Source organism: Euprymna scolopes, chromosome 14 (assembly GCF_053919585.1).
Source record: "Euprymna scolopes isolate OS-2025 chromosome 14, ASM5391958v1, whole genome shotgun sequence".
In the NCBI taxonomy this organism is placed as follows: Eukaryota; Metazoa; Mollusca; class Cephalopoda; order Sepiida; family Sepiolidae; genus Euprymna; species Euprymna scolopes.
In genome coordinates, this window is record NC_136495.1 from 79,356,489 (window position 1) to 79,371,947 (window position 15,459).

General features: G+C 33.9%; 1 protein-coding gene across 1 annotated transcript in view; it reads left to right on the forward strand.

Annotated features, from left to right (window-relative positions):
- The first annotated feature begins 4,996 nt into the window (after positions 1-4,996).
- Positions 4,997-15,459, forward strand: part of LOC145293109 (heparan-sulfate 6-O-sulfotransferase 2-like) — a 123,827-nt gene continuing 113,364 nt past the window's right edge. Inside the window, exon 1 of the mRNA XM_080139486.1 lies at positions 4,997-6,636. Within this exon, the coding sequence (XP_079995612.1) occupies positions 6,005-6,636 (632 nt within the window). The 5' untranslated portion in view covers positions 4,997-6,004. The remainder of the gene's footprint in view (positions 6,637-15,459) is intronic.

The window sequence follows — 15,459 nt, forward strand, 5'->3', positions numbered from 1 at the left end:
CTCCAAATCAAAGCAGCAGAAATGTAGTTTACCCTGAGGCTCTTCAGTGAAAAGTTCGAGAAATGGATATGAGGAAAAACTGACATGATCTGATTGTGGTAAGTTTTTAGTATTGAATGTGCAAGATAAAATTTAAGCAAGAGTTGAAAATTACTTCAATGAAAAATTTACTATGTAACATCAAGTAACCTTCCTTTTTGATGAAAATGTTTTGTGAAGTTCCTGATTGAATTTCAGTCACTACAAGAGGTAGTTAAAATGTTAATCACCTTATGCAAGTAAATAATAAAATAAAAAGGTTATGTAATTTAAAAGAAATACACGTACTCACAAAAGCAGAACTTTTTTTACATTTTTTTTCTTTAAAACCATAACAATGAGACTAACAATTACCTAGATCTTAGTAATTATTTGTTTTAATAGAACTGTTTTAATTGTACTGTTTACTTAGTTAACCTAAGTTGGTATTACATTTATTTTACATTTACTTTTTTTTTTTAATTATTACTTTTAGACTGTGACGTTTACACCCGTAAGTAATGAGTCACACGTAGGTCGCTTTTATTCATTCCTTTTGGTCAAGATTAAAGTGTAGTATCTGTTCTTCAGATGCTGCACTTCATTTTCTTGTTCTCTTTCGGTGGAGGAGAAATCCTTCACGACTGAGACAATTTTTATTTTTGTACCTTTTCTCCACGTTAAAAAACGACCCTGGTGTCTAACTCTGTCCCGTGGGGAGGCATAGTAAATAGGTACAATATAATTGTTTATAATTGTACTATTCAGAAATATTATTTATAGTTCGTCCATTTCAGTTAGTATACATTTCCTTTACGCTTAATTAATTTACAATCATTAATATCGTTAAACAATTCCGTTTAAAACCGAAATTATGCCACCCAAACGAAGTAGAAACGAAAGTGAGGAAGAAAGAATGGAAAGATTGGAAGCTAATAGACTAAGAGTTGCTGCAGTTCGCTCCAATGAAAACAATTCAGATAGAGAAAGACGTCTAGAACTTAACAGGATACGTCAAAGAGAAAGGAGAGCAAGACTGTCAGATTTGGAAAGAGAAACCCAACGTGAAGCTGACAGAACTACGTGAATAAAGGATGTGATCAAGCAGTGTTTGAACTACAAAGAACTGATGGAGCAGCTAACCAACAAGGCCAAGTACAAAGTCACATTGTGGATGAGATCCAGCAGTTCCAGAATGCAAGGTATGTCGGCAGTTCAGAGGCGGCCTGGAGGATATTGGAACATCCCATCCATGAACATTTCCCCCCAATTGTACAACTTTCTGTTCATCTTGAAAATGGGCAGAATGTCATGTTCTCAGCTGATACTGCTCTGGAACGAGCCCAAGGTCCACCGCCTGCCACAACTTTGACAGCATTTTTTCAACTCTGCCATGAGGATGACTTTGCAAGGGGTCTCAAATACGTAGAAGTCCCTGAGTTTTACACTTGGAACAAATCGACAAAGAAATGGATGAGAAGAATGCGTGAGGTACAAGTTGAAGGTGCTGAAAATGATGATGTATGGAAGGCACCATGCATTGGGAGAATCTACACGATTAGTCCAAAAGCAGGGGAGTGTTATTTCTTACGCCTGTTGCTCAATGAGGTTGCTGGTCCAACTTCATTTCAAAATTTGCGAGCATACAATGGTCAGGTGTTTGAAACATACAGAGCAGCGTGCCTTGCTCGAGGCCTTCTAGAAAATGACCATCACTTGCATCAAGCAGTAGGAGAGGCAAGTGCCACTCAATCACCTTCAAATTTGCGAAGCCTATTTGTGATAATTTTAACAGCCTGTGAGCCAAGAAATCCTCTTGAGATCTGGATGGCTTTTCGTGATGTAATATCTGAAGACATTCTTCACAGATACAGGCAAGAAGTTAACAATCCAGAAGCAGATTTTAATGAGGACATCTACAATAAAACTCTTTGTCTAATTGAAGAAAAAGTTCTCCTTATGTGCGGTCAACCATTGGCAAGCTATGGATTACCTGCACCAACGCAAGGGAGAGATGAAAGACTCGCGAGAGAGTATCAACGTGAAGTTACTTATAATCTTGAAGAACTTTCCCTACAAGCAAAAAATATGCAAGAAAAACTGACCGATTCTCAAAGAGAAGTTTACAATTCATTCATGGCAATGTTGGAAGCACAAGGTGAAATGAACAAAAACATGATGTTTCTTGATGCTCCAGGTGGTACGGGCAAGACTTTTGTAATCAATTTGATCCTTGCAAAGATTAGATCCATGAGAAAGATTGTGCTTGCAACAGCATCCAGTGGCATTGCTGCTACTCTACTACAAGGTGGCCGCACTCTTCACAGCACTTTTAAAGTACCCTTGGATACTCATCGAATGGATCAGCCAGTTTGCAAAATTACTGGTAACTCAGCCTTGGCAAATGTAATTAGAGACACCTCTGCAATCATTGTAGACGAAGCTCCAATGACGCACAAGAGTGCTTATGAAGCAATTGACCGAACACTGCAAGACATCACAGGAAACAAGAATCCCATGGGTGGCATTCCAACCTTATTTTGCGGTGATTTCCGTCAAATCCTCCCAGTGGTTAAAAATCGCACAAGGGCTAACATTGTCAATGCAAGTTTGAAACAATCCTATCTCTGGAGGCACGTTATAGTGAAGAGACTGACTACTAATATGAGAGCCTATATCTCTGATAACACAGCTACAGCAGACTTCTCAAAATTGCTTCTCCAAATCGGTAATGGTCAGTTTCCTATCACTTCTTCACCTGACACAATTAAGATTCCAACTGCGCTTGGTAAATGTGTCGGTAATCAGAAGCAACTGAAAGACAAAGTGTACCCAGACCTGCAAAACAATGGAAAATCACCGGATTGGCTTGCTGAGAGGGCTATTATTTCGCCATTAAACAGCAATGTGAATCATTTGAACAATTCAATAATGAATGAATTTCCAGGAGACACAAAGCAATACAAGTCAGTTGATTCGGCTACTAATGAATATGAAGCTGTTCACTACCCTGTGGAGTTTTTAAACTCTTTGGAGATATCTGGAATGCCTCCACACATTTTAAATCTCAAAATTGGATCGCCAATCATGATTCTTCGATCCTTGGAACCGCCAAAAACAACAAACGGAACCAGATGTGTTATCACCAGATTGCACACCAATGTACTTGAGGCCACCATTTCCTGTGGTCCCTACAAAGGCGAAACTGTTCTACTGCCAAGGATCCCCTTAGTTCCATCGGACTCAGAACTTCCATTTAAATTCCGGAGACTCCAATTTCCTGTGAAGGTGTGTTTTGCAATGAGCATAAACAAAAGTCAAGGTCAGACATTTAACACCATTGGCGTAGACTTGACATCAGACTGCTTCAGTCACGGTATGTTCTACGTCTCCATCAGCCGGACAGGAAGTTCAGAAAAACTCTACATTCTGGCTCCAAATCAAAGCAGCAGAAATGTAGTTTACCCTGAGGCTCTTCAGTGAAAAGTTCGAGAAATGGATATGAGGAAAAACTGACATGATCTGATTGTGGTAAGTTTTTAGTATTGAATGTGCAAGATAAAATTTAAGCAAGAGTTGAAAATTACTTCAATGAAAAATTTACTATGTAACATCAAGTAACCTTCCTTTTTGATGAAAATGTTTTGTGAAGTTCCTGATTGAATTTCAGTCACTACAAGAGGTAGTTAAAATGTTAATCACCTTATGCAATCGTTGCTCTTACAACATCAACTTACTGGAAAGGTGCCCACAGATTTTGGTACCCGAGTGCGCAACAAAGCTCCGTGCGAAGCACGGGTATCTTTGCTAGTATATATATAAATATATATATGCTCTTCTCTTCACTTCCAAAAGCAGATAAGTTTTCACAAATGTTATATTTTTCAAATAATGAAAACTGTTATAAACACAAAGTCTAACAAATTGTGAATTTAGAAGCCACCATAAAAACGAGGAAATAATCAATTCCCGAGAGATCAAACTGAAAGACAAGAAGTTGGCTAGGCATGTTTATCCTGAGCCCCCAAAAATCAACAGAGATTAGAACATTCCTGCAATGACCTGTTGATTTTGCGGTGGGAGTTTAGTTCTGTGCATTTCTAGGAGATCCACCCTCCCAGACCTTGCCTTCTCTCTTTGAAAAGGGGTTAGTTTATTGCTAATCGCCTGGGGCGCCCTTACAAGGGAATGCTGACGGGACTGCCAAGGCAATTTTTGCAAGTCAGAGTGCCCTGCTCAATCCCAATTCCCGACCTTGCAGTGACAGAACTATATACCTTCATAAGTTCAGTCACCTCGCGGACACCCACACACTAACAAAAGCAACGCATACACACACGCACACACATCCACACTAACAAATATAAAGAAATACACACCCGAACCACCAGTGTTCGCTTATTTACATTTTCCTACCAAAAGCACGAATTGTATAAACTTTCATAAATGAATATTTCTGACTAAAAATGGGAAAGGTAGAGTGTTTTGTAACTATTCCGAACTTTTACCTAACCATTTAATAAACAGGATGCCGTAACAGTTAAAATATAACCAGAAAATACTATATATAAAAAAGCACGGTATCTTCTCTGCATAAGTACCTGTTTTCCTTAATTTTAAAAGAAACCCAAAATACGTTCAGGTTCGAAAAAAAAAAACACCTGAAATTTTGAAATTACATCGGCCGAAACGTTGCTAATAACCAATAATAAAGATTAGATTAGTAGTTCGAATAGTCTACGAGTAGTTCGAATAGCACGCAGTTTATTTAACTGTTATAGAGGAAATGTCACTCTATACATAGATTGAATAACCATGTGTCCATCTAAACAAAAGAAACAGACAAACAAGAGAGTATCTTTAAAGGATATGACAAGACATTTTGGGGGCGTTTCATTCATAATCAGCACTTTTCATCAGCAGCAACGCAGAGAGAGAAAGGGAGTAAGAGATTGACAGAGAGAAAGAAAGGAACTTAGAGAATAGGGAGAGAGAGAGTGCGTAAGTTCTCAATAGAGAGGGGTAAGCTGAGAATAAGTAAGAGGAAACAACTAATAGAGAGGAGGAGGCATAGTAAAAATGTGTGTAGCTGCATACGCAAGAAGTGATGACGAGGAACACAATTTTGTTGAGGCCACTTGAATAATTCCTCAAGCTTTACACTAAAAAAATAACACCATTGCGTTAAATGGTGGTCATACTTCGTCCACACTTACTGTTCTGTGTTTTTTTAAAAACATTACTTTAATTTTGTGTTATAAACTAAACGGAATTAAACGCGGAGACATCGGTTGTTCTATTTTAAAGGGCCTGGACATTCGAAGGACTACGAGTGAATAATACGAATATGGAAAAAAAAAATGTGTATGTATATATATACTGACTAAATGAAGGTCTGGTTTTAACAAAATGAATGTGTCTTTTTAAAGATGTTGATCCATTTCCCTATTTCTTTCCTCTGATCGTAAAATTGATCCAATAACCAGACGAATGAAAAAGAAAAAAAGACGAGAAAAAAGGGATGACATTTTCTGGTCGTTAAAAAAAAAATAAGAAACAAAATATTTTTATGTAAATTTCATGAGCAAATTAAACATGAAGTGAAACGGGAAAAGGGTCAGCCCCTATTTTTTTTTTTTTTTTTTAATTTTTCTTTTTAATGTTTTCCCTAAAATTTCCAAAATCGATAAAGTTTAAATAAGAAACAATGTTTTCCTTTTGCTTGAGGAAGAAAAAGGTCCAGCCATGTTATTTTGGTTTCTTAAATTTTCATTCGAGGAAGAAAAATACAAAACTTAACTTTTTTAGTTGTTAAAAAAAATATAACCAGAAGCAAACAAAAAAGGTTTGTTTATAAAACTATTTTTCCATAAACGAAAAAACTCCAAAAGAATTCAATAATTCCATCGATTTTTTTTCTTTTTCGTTTTTTACAATTTATTTTTGTTTGTTTTTCTATAAGTTCTCATTTGTTTTGTCCCAAAAAATGCGCTTATGGAACCCGAAAGACGGGAATGGTAGTCCTTCGCCCCCTCATCGCACCCTAAAATGTAAGGTGCTCTTTATGGTCCCCGTGTGTCTGGTGGTGTTCGGTATTATCGTACTCGGTTACTTTTGTCCATCGGGATGGTGTGCGCTGTCGCCCGGGCCCGAACTTCGCACGCCGGGTTTCCAAGAAGCGGCCCTCGTTTTGCAACCGCATTCGCCACCCATGCACATGTTGGAGACGATACTCAGCAACAAATCCCTAAACGAGGAGTTAATCGGGGTCACTCTACCGGCCCGGGCACCACGGAAGATCATCTTCCCTCATGAGTTGCTGGTCAAGAGTTTCAAATTGGACATAGAAAGGGAAGACGTGATCGTTTTCTTACATATTCAGAAAACCGGTGGTTCCGTTTTTGGGCGCCACCTGATTCGCAATTTGGACGTGGGTAAGCCATGCCGGTGCCTACCGGGTCGCAAACGATGTGAATGCATCACTAAATCGGATACGAATTGGTTGTTCAGTCGTTATTCGACCGGATGGATTTGTGGACTTCATGCTGACTGGACAGAATTGAATAGTTGTGTGGAAGATGCCATGAACAAGATAGAAGGAGTTGTCCGGAATAGAAAGTATGTATAGCTCGTTGTAATTTGTTTATGGTGCTTATGCACTTATTGTACCGCGCTATTTTTTTAAATATATATTTTGTACTAGTTCACTTATTGATCCGTGCTGAAATAATAACATTATTTTAAAAGCCATTCTTAACATGGGGAGGGGGGTGTTTTGTACCTATTCTGTACTTTTTAACCTTACAATTGAATTAAAAAAAACATAAAACTTTAATTAAACTTGGAAATACGATTTAAAAAATAGCGCGGATCATTAAGTGAGCACTTATGAAAGTACAGAATAGTTACAAAACACCCTCACCTCCCCATATTAAGAATAGCGGGTTTGTTTTACTATTCACAAAGATACGAAAAAGTGGTAAAAAATTCAAATATATAACCAATTAATGTTATCAAAGACAAGCTACTCTTCTACCTATCTTGAAACACGGTTTTAGTGGTTTTACTCACTCAAAAAAAACAAAACATTTCGTCAAGCAAGCGTTAGGCGACAACACCAAAAATGACCGCGGATTGACACTTAGTCTTGAAAATGAAAACCAAATACTGTTAGAGACCCACCCAATAAATGTCACGGTAACATATACTGGGTGGGTTTCTAACAGTATTTTGTATTTTTTTTTTTTTATCTAAAGTCATTGTCAAAACTGCAAATATTTAGGTGTCAATTCGCGGCCATTTTTCTTGGTCTTACTTTCGAGACACTATTTCAAACCGAATAAACGTTATAAAGTGAGTAACCACTAAAATCTTTTCCAGGTAGGTAGAAGAGCAACTTATCTTGCCTTTGATAACATCTATTTGTTATATACTTGAAAAACATACTCCAGAATGGTTACAAAACACTCTCCCCTCCCGATGTTAAGAATAGCTTTCGAAATAACATTATTTCAGTACGGTACAATAAGTATCAATATTATCATCGTAACCATTGTATTTTAACAAAAAAAAAAAAAAAAGGGTTCTTTTACAGTTTACGGATCGTGCTATGTTTTTTTTTTTTTTAGATAGGAATCAAGGTAAATTAAATTAAGGTATTTTTTTTTAATTGTTAGCTGAAAGTACAGACTATGGTGCTTGTTTAGATATTGTCGACAGATCGATTTTTTTTTAATATGTGAGTTTAAGCCAAAACAACAGTAATCGTCAGGTCGAAAATAGTAATATATCAAAAAATTACGAAAATTCATGGAATAGAACAACTTAGTGTATTTTTAGTTTAAAAAAAAAAAAAGTCTATCGCTATTAAAACAAAACGTCAGTCACTACAATGACGAAAAGAGATAAGTATGTCCCTGTATTCGCAACCTTCGTGTTTGCATCTAGGAAAAATCCCCCAAATTAGTCTTAACTATGGTACTAGTGCAGTGGCAGTGCAGAGTACTGCAGAGCCGTGCTGAAATAACGTTATAATTTAAAAAGCCATTCTTAACACGGGGAGGGTGTTTTGTACCTATGCTAACCTTACAATTGAATTAAAAAAAAAACAAAAAAACTTTAATTAAACTTAATACGAATTAAAAAATAGCGCGGATCAGTAAGTGCACTAGCACCAATAATTTTCTACTGGATGAATTTTCGTAATTTTTGACTGTTACTATTTTCGACATGACAAGTACTGTTTTAGCTTAAAAAACATTTTAAAAACCGATCTGATTACTTGACAAGGACCCAGAATAGTTAACAAAGTTCCCCCCTGCCCATATTAAAAATTGGGTTTGTTTTAGCACGGTTCTTAAATTGCAGAAATACCAAAAGATAAAAGATTCCCTAAACATACATTTTGTGATGAAAAAAAAGTTTTAATGTGTGCTTTTAGATTAGCTTCCATGGCTGCTCTTATTTTTGCATCCGACGAGTCAAAGGGATCATATAAAATTAAACTGATTTAGGTAAATGAATGAAAAATTATTTGCATTGTATTTTATTTTTTGTTCATATATTTACATTATTGCGTTGATTTTGTTTAAATTGTTGCAGTTGTGAATTTTGCTTTTATGCTATCCCAAATATCTACATAATACCTTTCTCCAAAAACATAAAAGTTGTTGTGTAGGTATTTCTTGAATTTTGTAATCGTAAATCATAGTTTATACTAAACCACGTGGAAACTAAAAATAAATAAGATAACCAAGTCTACGAAAGCAACAATTCACGAAAACAAATGAATGAAAAAAAGAAAAAAAGAAAGAAAACAAACAAAAACACTTGCAAAACGATTACAGTTTACAAGAAAATACGGCTGACCTGAAGAATCTTGCCCTATATAAATTTTTGTCTTTTCAATTTTTTTAGCAGATTATAATTGAATGGATACCAGTCTACATAATAATAATAAAATCAATATTTAAACAGTTGTAGGGGTGCTGGTGCTCACGATCACCTATTTTAAAACCACTTGACTTGACGTTTTTAGGCCAAATTTCGCGAATTTAGCTTTTTTTGAATTTCGCTTTCTCCGATTAGTTTCGTCACCCGACCATTGCGACCAATGGTAAGGTAAAGGTAAGTCTTTAGTTGGTAATGGTACCTAGCGCACATTCATTGCCCTTAGATTGTCAAGCAATGGTCGGCCCGACCATTGCTTGACAATCTAAGGGCAATGAATGTGCGCTAGGTACCATTACCAACTAAAGACTTACCTTTAAAAAGTTGATTTTTTTTTTTTTTTTTAGGGTATTCGGGTAGGTGTCAGAAACTGACCTTACGAATGCGTGAAATATATTGAATAATTCGACCCGCTGTCTTTCCAAGCTTATAACTACTCGAAAAATGTAATTCAGACCTTAATTTTTTTTCAATTAAAGGAGCAAGGACCAAGGTTTCATTTAAAAGAAAAACAAAACAAAGAAAAAAACGTAGTTTTAAAAAGTTTTAAATTTTGGACTTTCAATTTAAAAAAAAAAAAAAACGTCTTTTTTGTTTTAAATTTGAATATATTATTGATCTTTTATCTTCAATTTGTAATATATAAAACTTTGAGTAAATTATTTACTTTTTAAGACATTTCAAAATGGGGGGGACGTGAATTTAACAACAAAAAAAAAACGTTTATCTAAAGTATTATATTCGGTTTTGAAAAGAGCATAAAATTTCACATTGACCCTGAAAATATCGTAAAAATTGAATCAATAGAAAAATTGATAGATTTTTAAGTTTAAAAATTGAAAAATACTTGTAAAATTCAATTGATTTCATTAGTTTTTTTTTTTAAATAAAAAAAATATTTCTATTTTTATACAACTTTAACAGTTTATTTTGGAAGTATAATCTATAAAGAAAATAAACAACCCACTTTTAAAAGAAATTACGAGTTTTTTTTTATTTTTTATTCGCAGTTTCGTGTTAGGGGTGTCAAAAATGCACCCAAAATTCTGATGCTATTCGGGTCTATATTCCGTATTTTCATTAGTCGCCAAGTTTGTTTTCGTGCGTGCGCATTCAGTTTTTTATTCGATAATAATCCGTTGAAAAAAGACGAAAGTAAAAGCGGAGGGTTCGCCGAAAATACTTAATATGAAAATTTCGCAATTATGTCAATTTTATAACTAAAAAGTGTACTTGCAGAAGTCACGTTAACCATAACTAACTATACCACTAAAATAATGCAATATATTTTTGTTCTCCAAGAGCGTTCAATATTACTCGTTTTTGAACCGAATAAACATTTTACATTAAATAAAAACACTAAAAACTTATCCAGTTTAGTTGAAAAGTAACTGATGCCTTTAATAACAATTATTTGTTATATATATTATATATATATATATATGACAACTTTTTCGTACCTCTGTGTAATACAAACCCGCAATGTAAATAAGACTTCTGTGCCCCCCCCCCGGATCAAGGAATTCCATTTCAATATTTATGGTCGTTTTTCGGCTGTTGTAACTTATTAACTAAGACAATATTGACAGCCATGGGGGCTGATTTATACGAGCAATTTTTGGTATTATTATACAAACACCGTGACAGCGTTAGGGTTAGGGGTAGGGTTAATTCGCTGTCACGGTGTTTGTATAGTTTTACCCAATTTTTTTCATGCTTGTCTGGGATGAAAAAAATCGTTCGAAAATTTTTGTTTAGCCCAGAGAAACATATCTTACAATACACTTATTTGCCTTTCAACTTTAATTCAAACTATATATATTTTTTTAAGACTTAAGTGATTTTCGAATTTAAATATGTCACGAAGCAGGTGTCAGCCATTTAAAAAATTTAAAATGAACCATTTGTTTTTTATGAATTCAGGTAAAAATGGCACCGGTAAAAATGGCAAAAATGAATAAATATGTAAAAATGACATTTACACTGGTAGGAGTGGGGAATAATCAGTCTACAATATTTCTGCTGGTTTGAGCGATTCTTTTAGCGCCGAGCCAGCCGGTGTGAAAAGTTTTTGTGGGAGTAGATAAGGAATATAAAACTTAATTACTAGTATATCCATTTTTTTTTCTTCATCATAATTCTAGCTAAGGAAGATATCATTAGGACTGATATTTATTATACTTGCCTCCGTTTTATGTTCTTTGTTCTCAGAAAACTTGTAATTTTTACCAGCTGCTAAGAGCTCCCTTATCAATATTGAACCCAAAACTATGTAGTTCAACTTTGGGATTTTTCTCAATAGAGAATGATTTTTAAAATAACGTCATTATTTCAGCTCGGTCCATACTATTCTGCATAAGTACGCAGAGCTCTCTAATAATAGCTAATTTTCTTTCACAACAAAAAAGTTATAATTGCAAATTGGGGCAAAATATAAACACCAACAAACACCGATAATTTCATAGACATTGGCTAAACCAGAAGAGTACCCGATTCAAGGTTAGGAGCAAACGGTGTTTGATCAGATTCAAACTTTATCAGTAATATAACTTCCGGCGAGAGTTTCAATTTCCTAAGTTTATTTATTAAATTATTAGCTGAAAGTACAGTTAACAAAGAACCCCCTCTTCAGGTTCTTCGGATTATTTATAAAGCCATCCTTAACCTATTAGAGGCTCAATAATGGTTTTAAAATAAAACATTACTTGTAGAAATCCACTCAATAAATATTACCATTACCGGTGCCATTTTTTTCTGAGCACCGTTTTATATCTTTTGATCGTTCAACATTCGAAAGTAATTGTGAAGCTTTTAAACTGTCGATCAGAAAAGTTGGATATTTTAGGTACTTGTGCACTTTTGCCACCGTGCAGAAATAATAGCGTTATTTTGAAAGCCATTCTTAAGTGATCCAAAAACAAATATATAACAAGTGTTATTAAGTTACTCTTTTATCTACTTGGATAATTTTTGCATTTTAACATTTTTTAAAGCGTTTCAATTTGGAACATGTCACCAATCGAGTGTAATTATAATGTTTGTTTGGTTTTTTTTTTTTTTTTTTTTTTTTTTCAATGCTTATAGCGGCTTATTATCGATTGGACGCTAATCTCAGATTAACCAAAAATAAAATGCAAAAAATTCAATATTTAAGTATTTGTAGAGGGTGCTGCGAGTTTCTAAAACAACGTTCTAGTAAATAGATCCCCCATTTTGGAGCCAGTCGAGGAAAAATATAGAGAGGGTTGCATTGCATTGTATACGTCCACTAATTTTGTTTTCTATACTACAAAATGCGCGAAAACTTTAGTGACTTGAAACTTTAGATGGAGTGAGGGAGGGGGAGGGGGGGCAAACGTCAATTATGATTCCGTTAAGACAAATATATTCCGAACGGGCACTTGTAAAAATAAAAACCTTGGTGCTTATGCAAAGAAGGTACCTTGCTGTTTTTTTGTTTTTTTTGTTTTGTTTTTTAAATAGTATTTTAAAGTTAAATGCAAGTTTAACGATATTTTTTTAATTAAATTGTTAGGTGAAAATACAGAATGGTTTCAACCCCCTACTCCATGTTAAGAAGAATTACTTTCTAAATAACAAATATTTCAACACGGTATCTTCCGTGCATAAGCATCAAATATTGTCCCCACCCGGTCAACGCCGGATAAATATAGTCAGTTCATATATAAAATGTTTAGTTTTTAAAGTGTCACCACTTCACACTTTTGACGCTTTCTTTGTCCAAATAAAACATTGGCTTGTCAATCATTGTATTCTCTGTGTACAACTTTACAATGCAAGTTTTGACAGCCAAATAGTTTTTTTTTTTGTTTTTTTTTCATTATTATTAATTGGTCTCTCCGGTGTTGTCCAGGGGCACGGATAAAAAAAATTGTGCACTTGTGCAGTTTAACATATCCAAACAAATTTAAAGCCATTTTTACCGTGGGAAAGGCTTCCCTTCTCATAAAATGAAAATTAATTTGTTTCTTGATCCTAAACTGCAATAGTGCCAAAAATTCACTTTATCAACAACTCGTTCACAATATAAATGAAAGAAAACTAACAGATTTTATTTTTTGTCTTTTATAACATTTAGTGAGAATCATAAAGTAATTCCCCCCTCCGATCAGATACTTGACTTTTGCATGACATGGCTTTTATTTTAAAATTTAACTCTTACGGTTACAACTATTATCGGAAGAACTAACAATGGCTATCTGTCCGATGATCACGGCTAATATTTGCGTCATTTAACATGCTTTATCGATGCCTCTGTTCAGCTTCAAGAGACAATAGGTACCGTGGCCTTCGTTATAAAGATGGTCTTGATAGGTACCCCCTCCCATAAGGATAGCTAAGCTGTGTGTGTAATTGTGAGGTAATTGTTGCGCAATCCCAATCATACTTCTCTTGAATCGGCAGTGATTGTGTCCAATGGCAAGGAGAGGTGCTAGACAAATGGAAACAATGCCGGGATAAGCAGAGAGCACATATTACAGCACCTGAAATTCCCAAATGGTTACCCATTTTAGTACAGACCAGGCTCAACGTTGTTTAACTTCAATGATCTAACGGAAACCGATGTGTCAACGTGATTATACCGTACTTGCTTATACTTATATAAAATATTTTTTAACGCAAATATGTCACAATGGTAGTTCTGAAGAATTTGAACCAATCTGTGTGTGTGCTTTTGGTTCAAATTCTGTAGAAGCACCCAAAGTAAATTGCTTGGGATTTTCTCAACTGTAGTTCGTTTGAAAATCTTTAACATTCTCAGTAAGTAACGTTTGTAAAGTTTATAAAGTTTAGCCACACACAAAACCTGCAAAAAAAAAAATATAAATAAAGATGAAAATAAAGTTTTCAAACATTTGGCGACCATGTATGCCATAGTCTTAAATTTTCGGAAATTCAGCATCCTCTTTTCAAATTATGGGAAAAATGCTTCAATTTTCCATGTTCACACACTTGTTTTTTTGTTTTTTTTTCGATCAGTATTTAGCCAAAAAATAACTGAATTTTAAATTCGATTTATAAACGCCTTTTCGAAAATTTGTGCCCGTTTTTATGGTTGGATTATATTTACATACCTTTTAACTTGTAGTGCAATCTGAACCCCCTTCTAAAAATCTTTATTTTTTTTTCACTAGTTTAATTTTAAATTTTTAAATTTTAATTTTTTATTTATTTCCCTCTAGAAATACGATTGGGTCGATAGATATCAAAAAGTGATTATATTTTTATAAAGATATATTTAATTTTTGCTGCTGAAATTTAGTTTCTATTGTGTATGGATGTATGTATGTACTGTAATTATATATATATATATATATATATATATATATATATATATATATATATATATATATATTTGTGGTATAAAACTTTATTCGATCAATTTCGTTTTGTTTATTCCCCATTGTCTCCTTGCCGTTATCAATTTAAAATTGACAATTTTGATATTAGATATTTTAAATTACCAATGTTAATTTTCTGTTATTTTGATCATGTTCGATACTCGCATTATTTTTTCACGAAGTTCGATGGTTGTACTGAAGCTTTCGGCTTTAAGATGACTGCTATAAACCTATTTTAAATTAGTTTTTTAGTCAAAAATGTTTCAACAGCAACGATTTTAAAGCTGGAATGTTCAATGCAAACAACTTCATGTTCGACATATTTTTTTAATCGAATCATAATAAAAATGTCGAGATCGTTGTAGAAATTATTTGTTTTGAATCCTGAAACTTTTGACATCAAAACAATCCTTTTTTTCTCTTTTTTTTTTTTGTTGTTTTTGTTTTGTGTGCATGCTCTGTGTAGCCCACTTTTTCTGAACGTGCTTTTTTTTTTCTTTTTTTTTATAATTCTTGATTTGATTATTAATCGTTTATGCCCCTTTTTTCATTACATATGCATGAAACATGGACTTGATATTTCGTTCTTGTTTCTAAATACAAAAAGAAGTAAAAACATTTTTTTGTTAAAACCTATTCAAATACCAAAATTATAAAATATTTAACCCCCCAAAAGGTTCTTTGTTCTGAATAACATTATAAACGTTAGTTATCGTTCTTCCTTAGTTTTTTTTTTTTCTGGGGTTGTTTATAAAGATGGCGACCATATTTTCCCGGTTTACATTTTATTCAGTGTTTACTGTTTAGTGTTTCACGTGTACGATAAAATCTAATATAACTTCATGTTTTTTAACATGATTTAAATCGGAGTTTCGACATCACCACCAAACAACTTGCATGACTAGGATTTAACCGGTTTTATTTTTCGCTTGAAATGAATCACATGGAATTAAATGAAAGATTAATTTTTGGAATATTTTTTTAACTCATTGAATCCAAACGCCACCTCCAAAGTTCTATCATAATTCTCACCGATAATGATGATTTTATTATTAAAAAAATATATTTTATTATAGAAAAATTAAATAATAAAAAGCAACGCAATTTTGAATAATGTTCTTTACAGAAG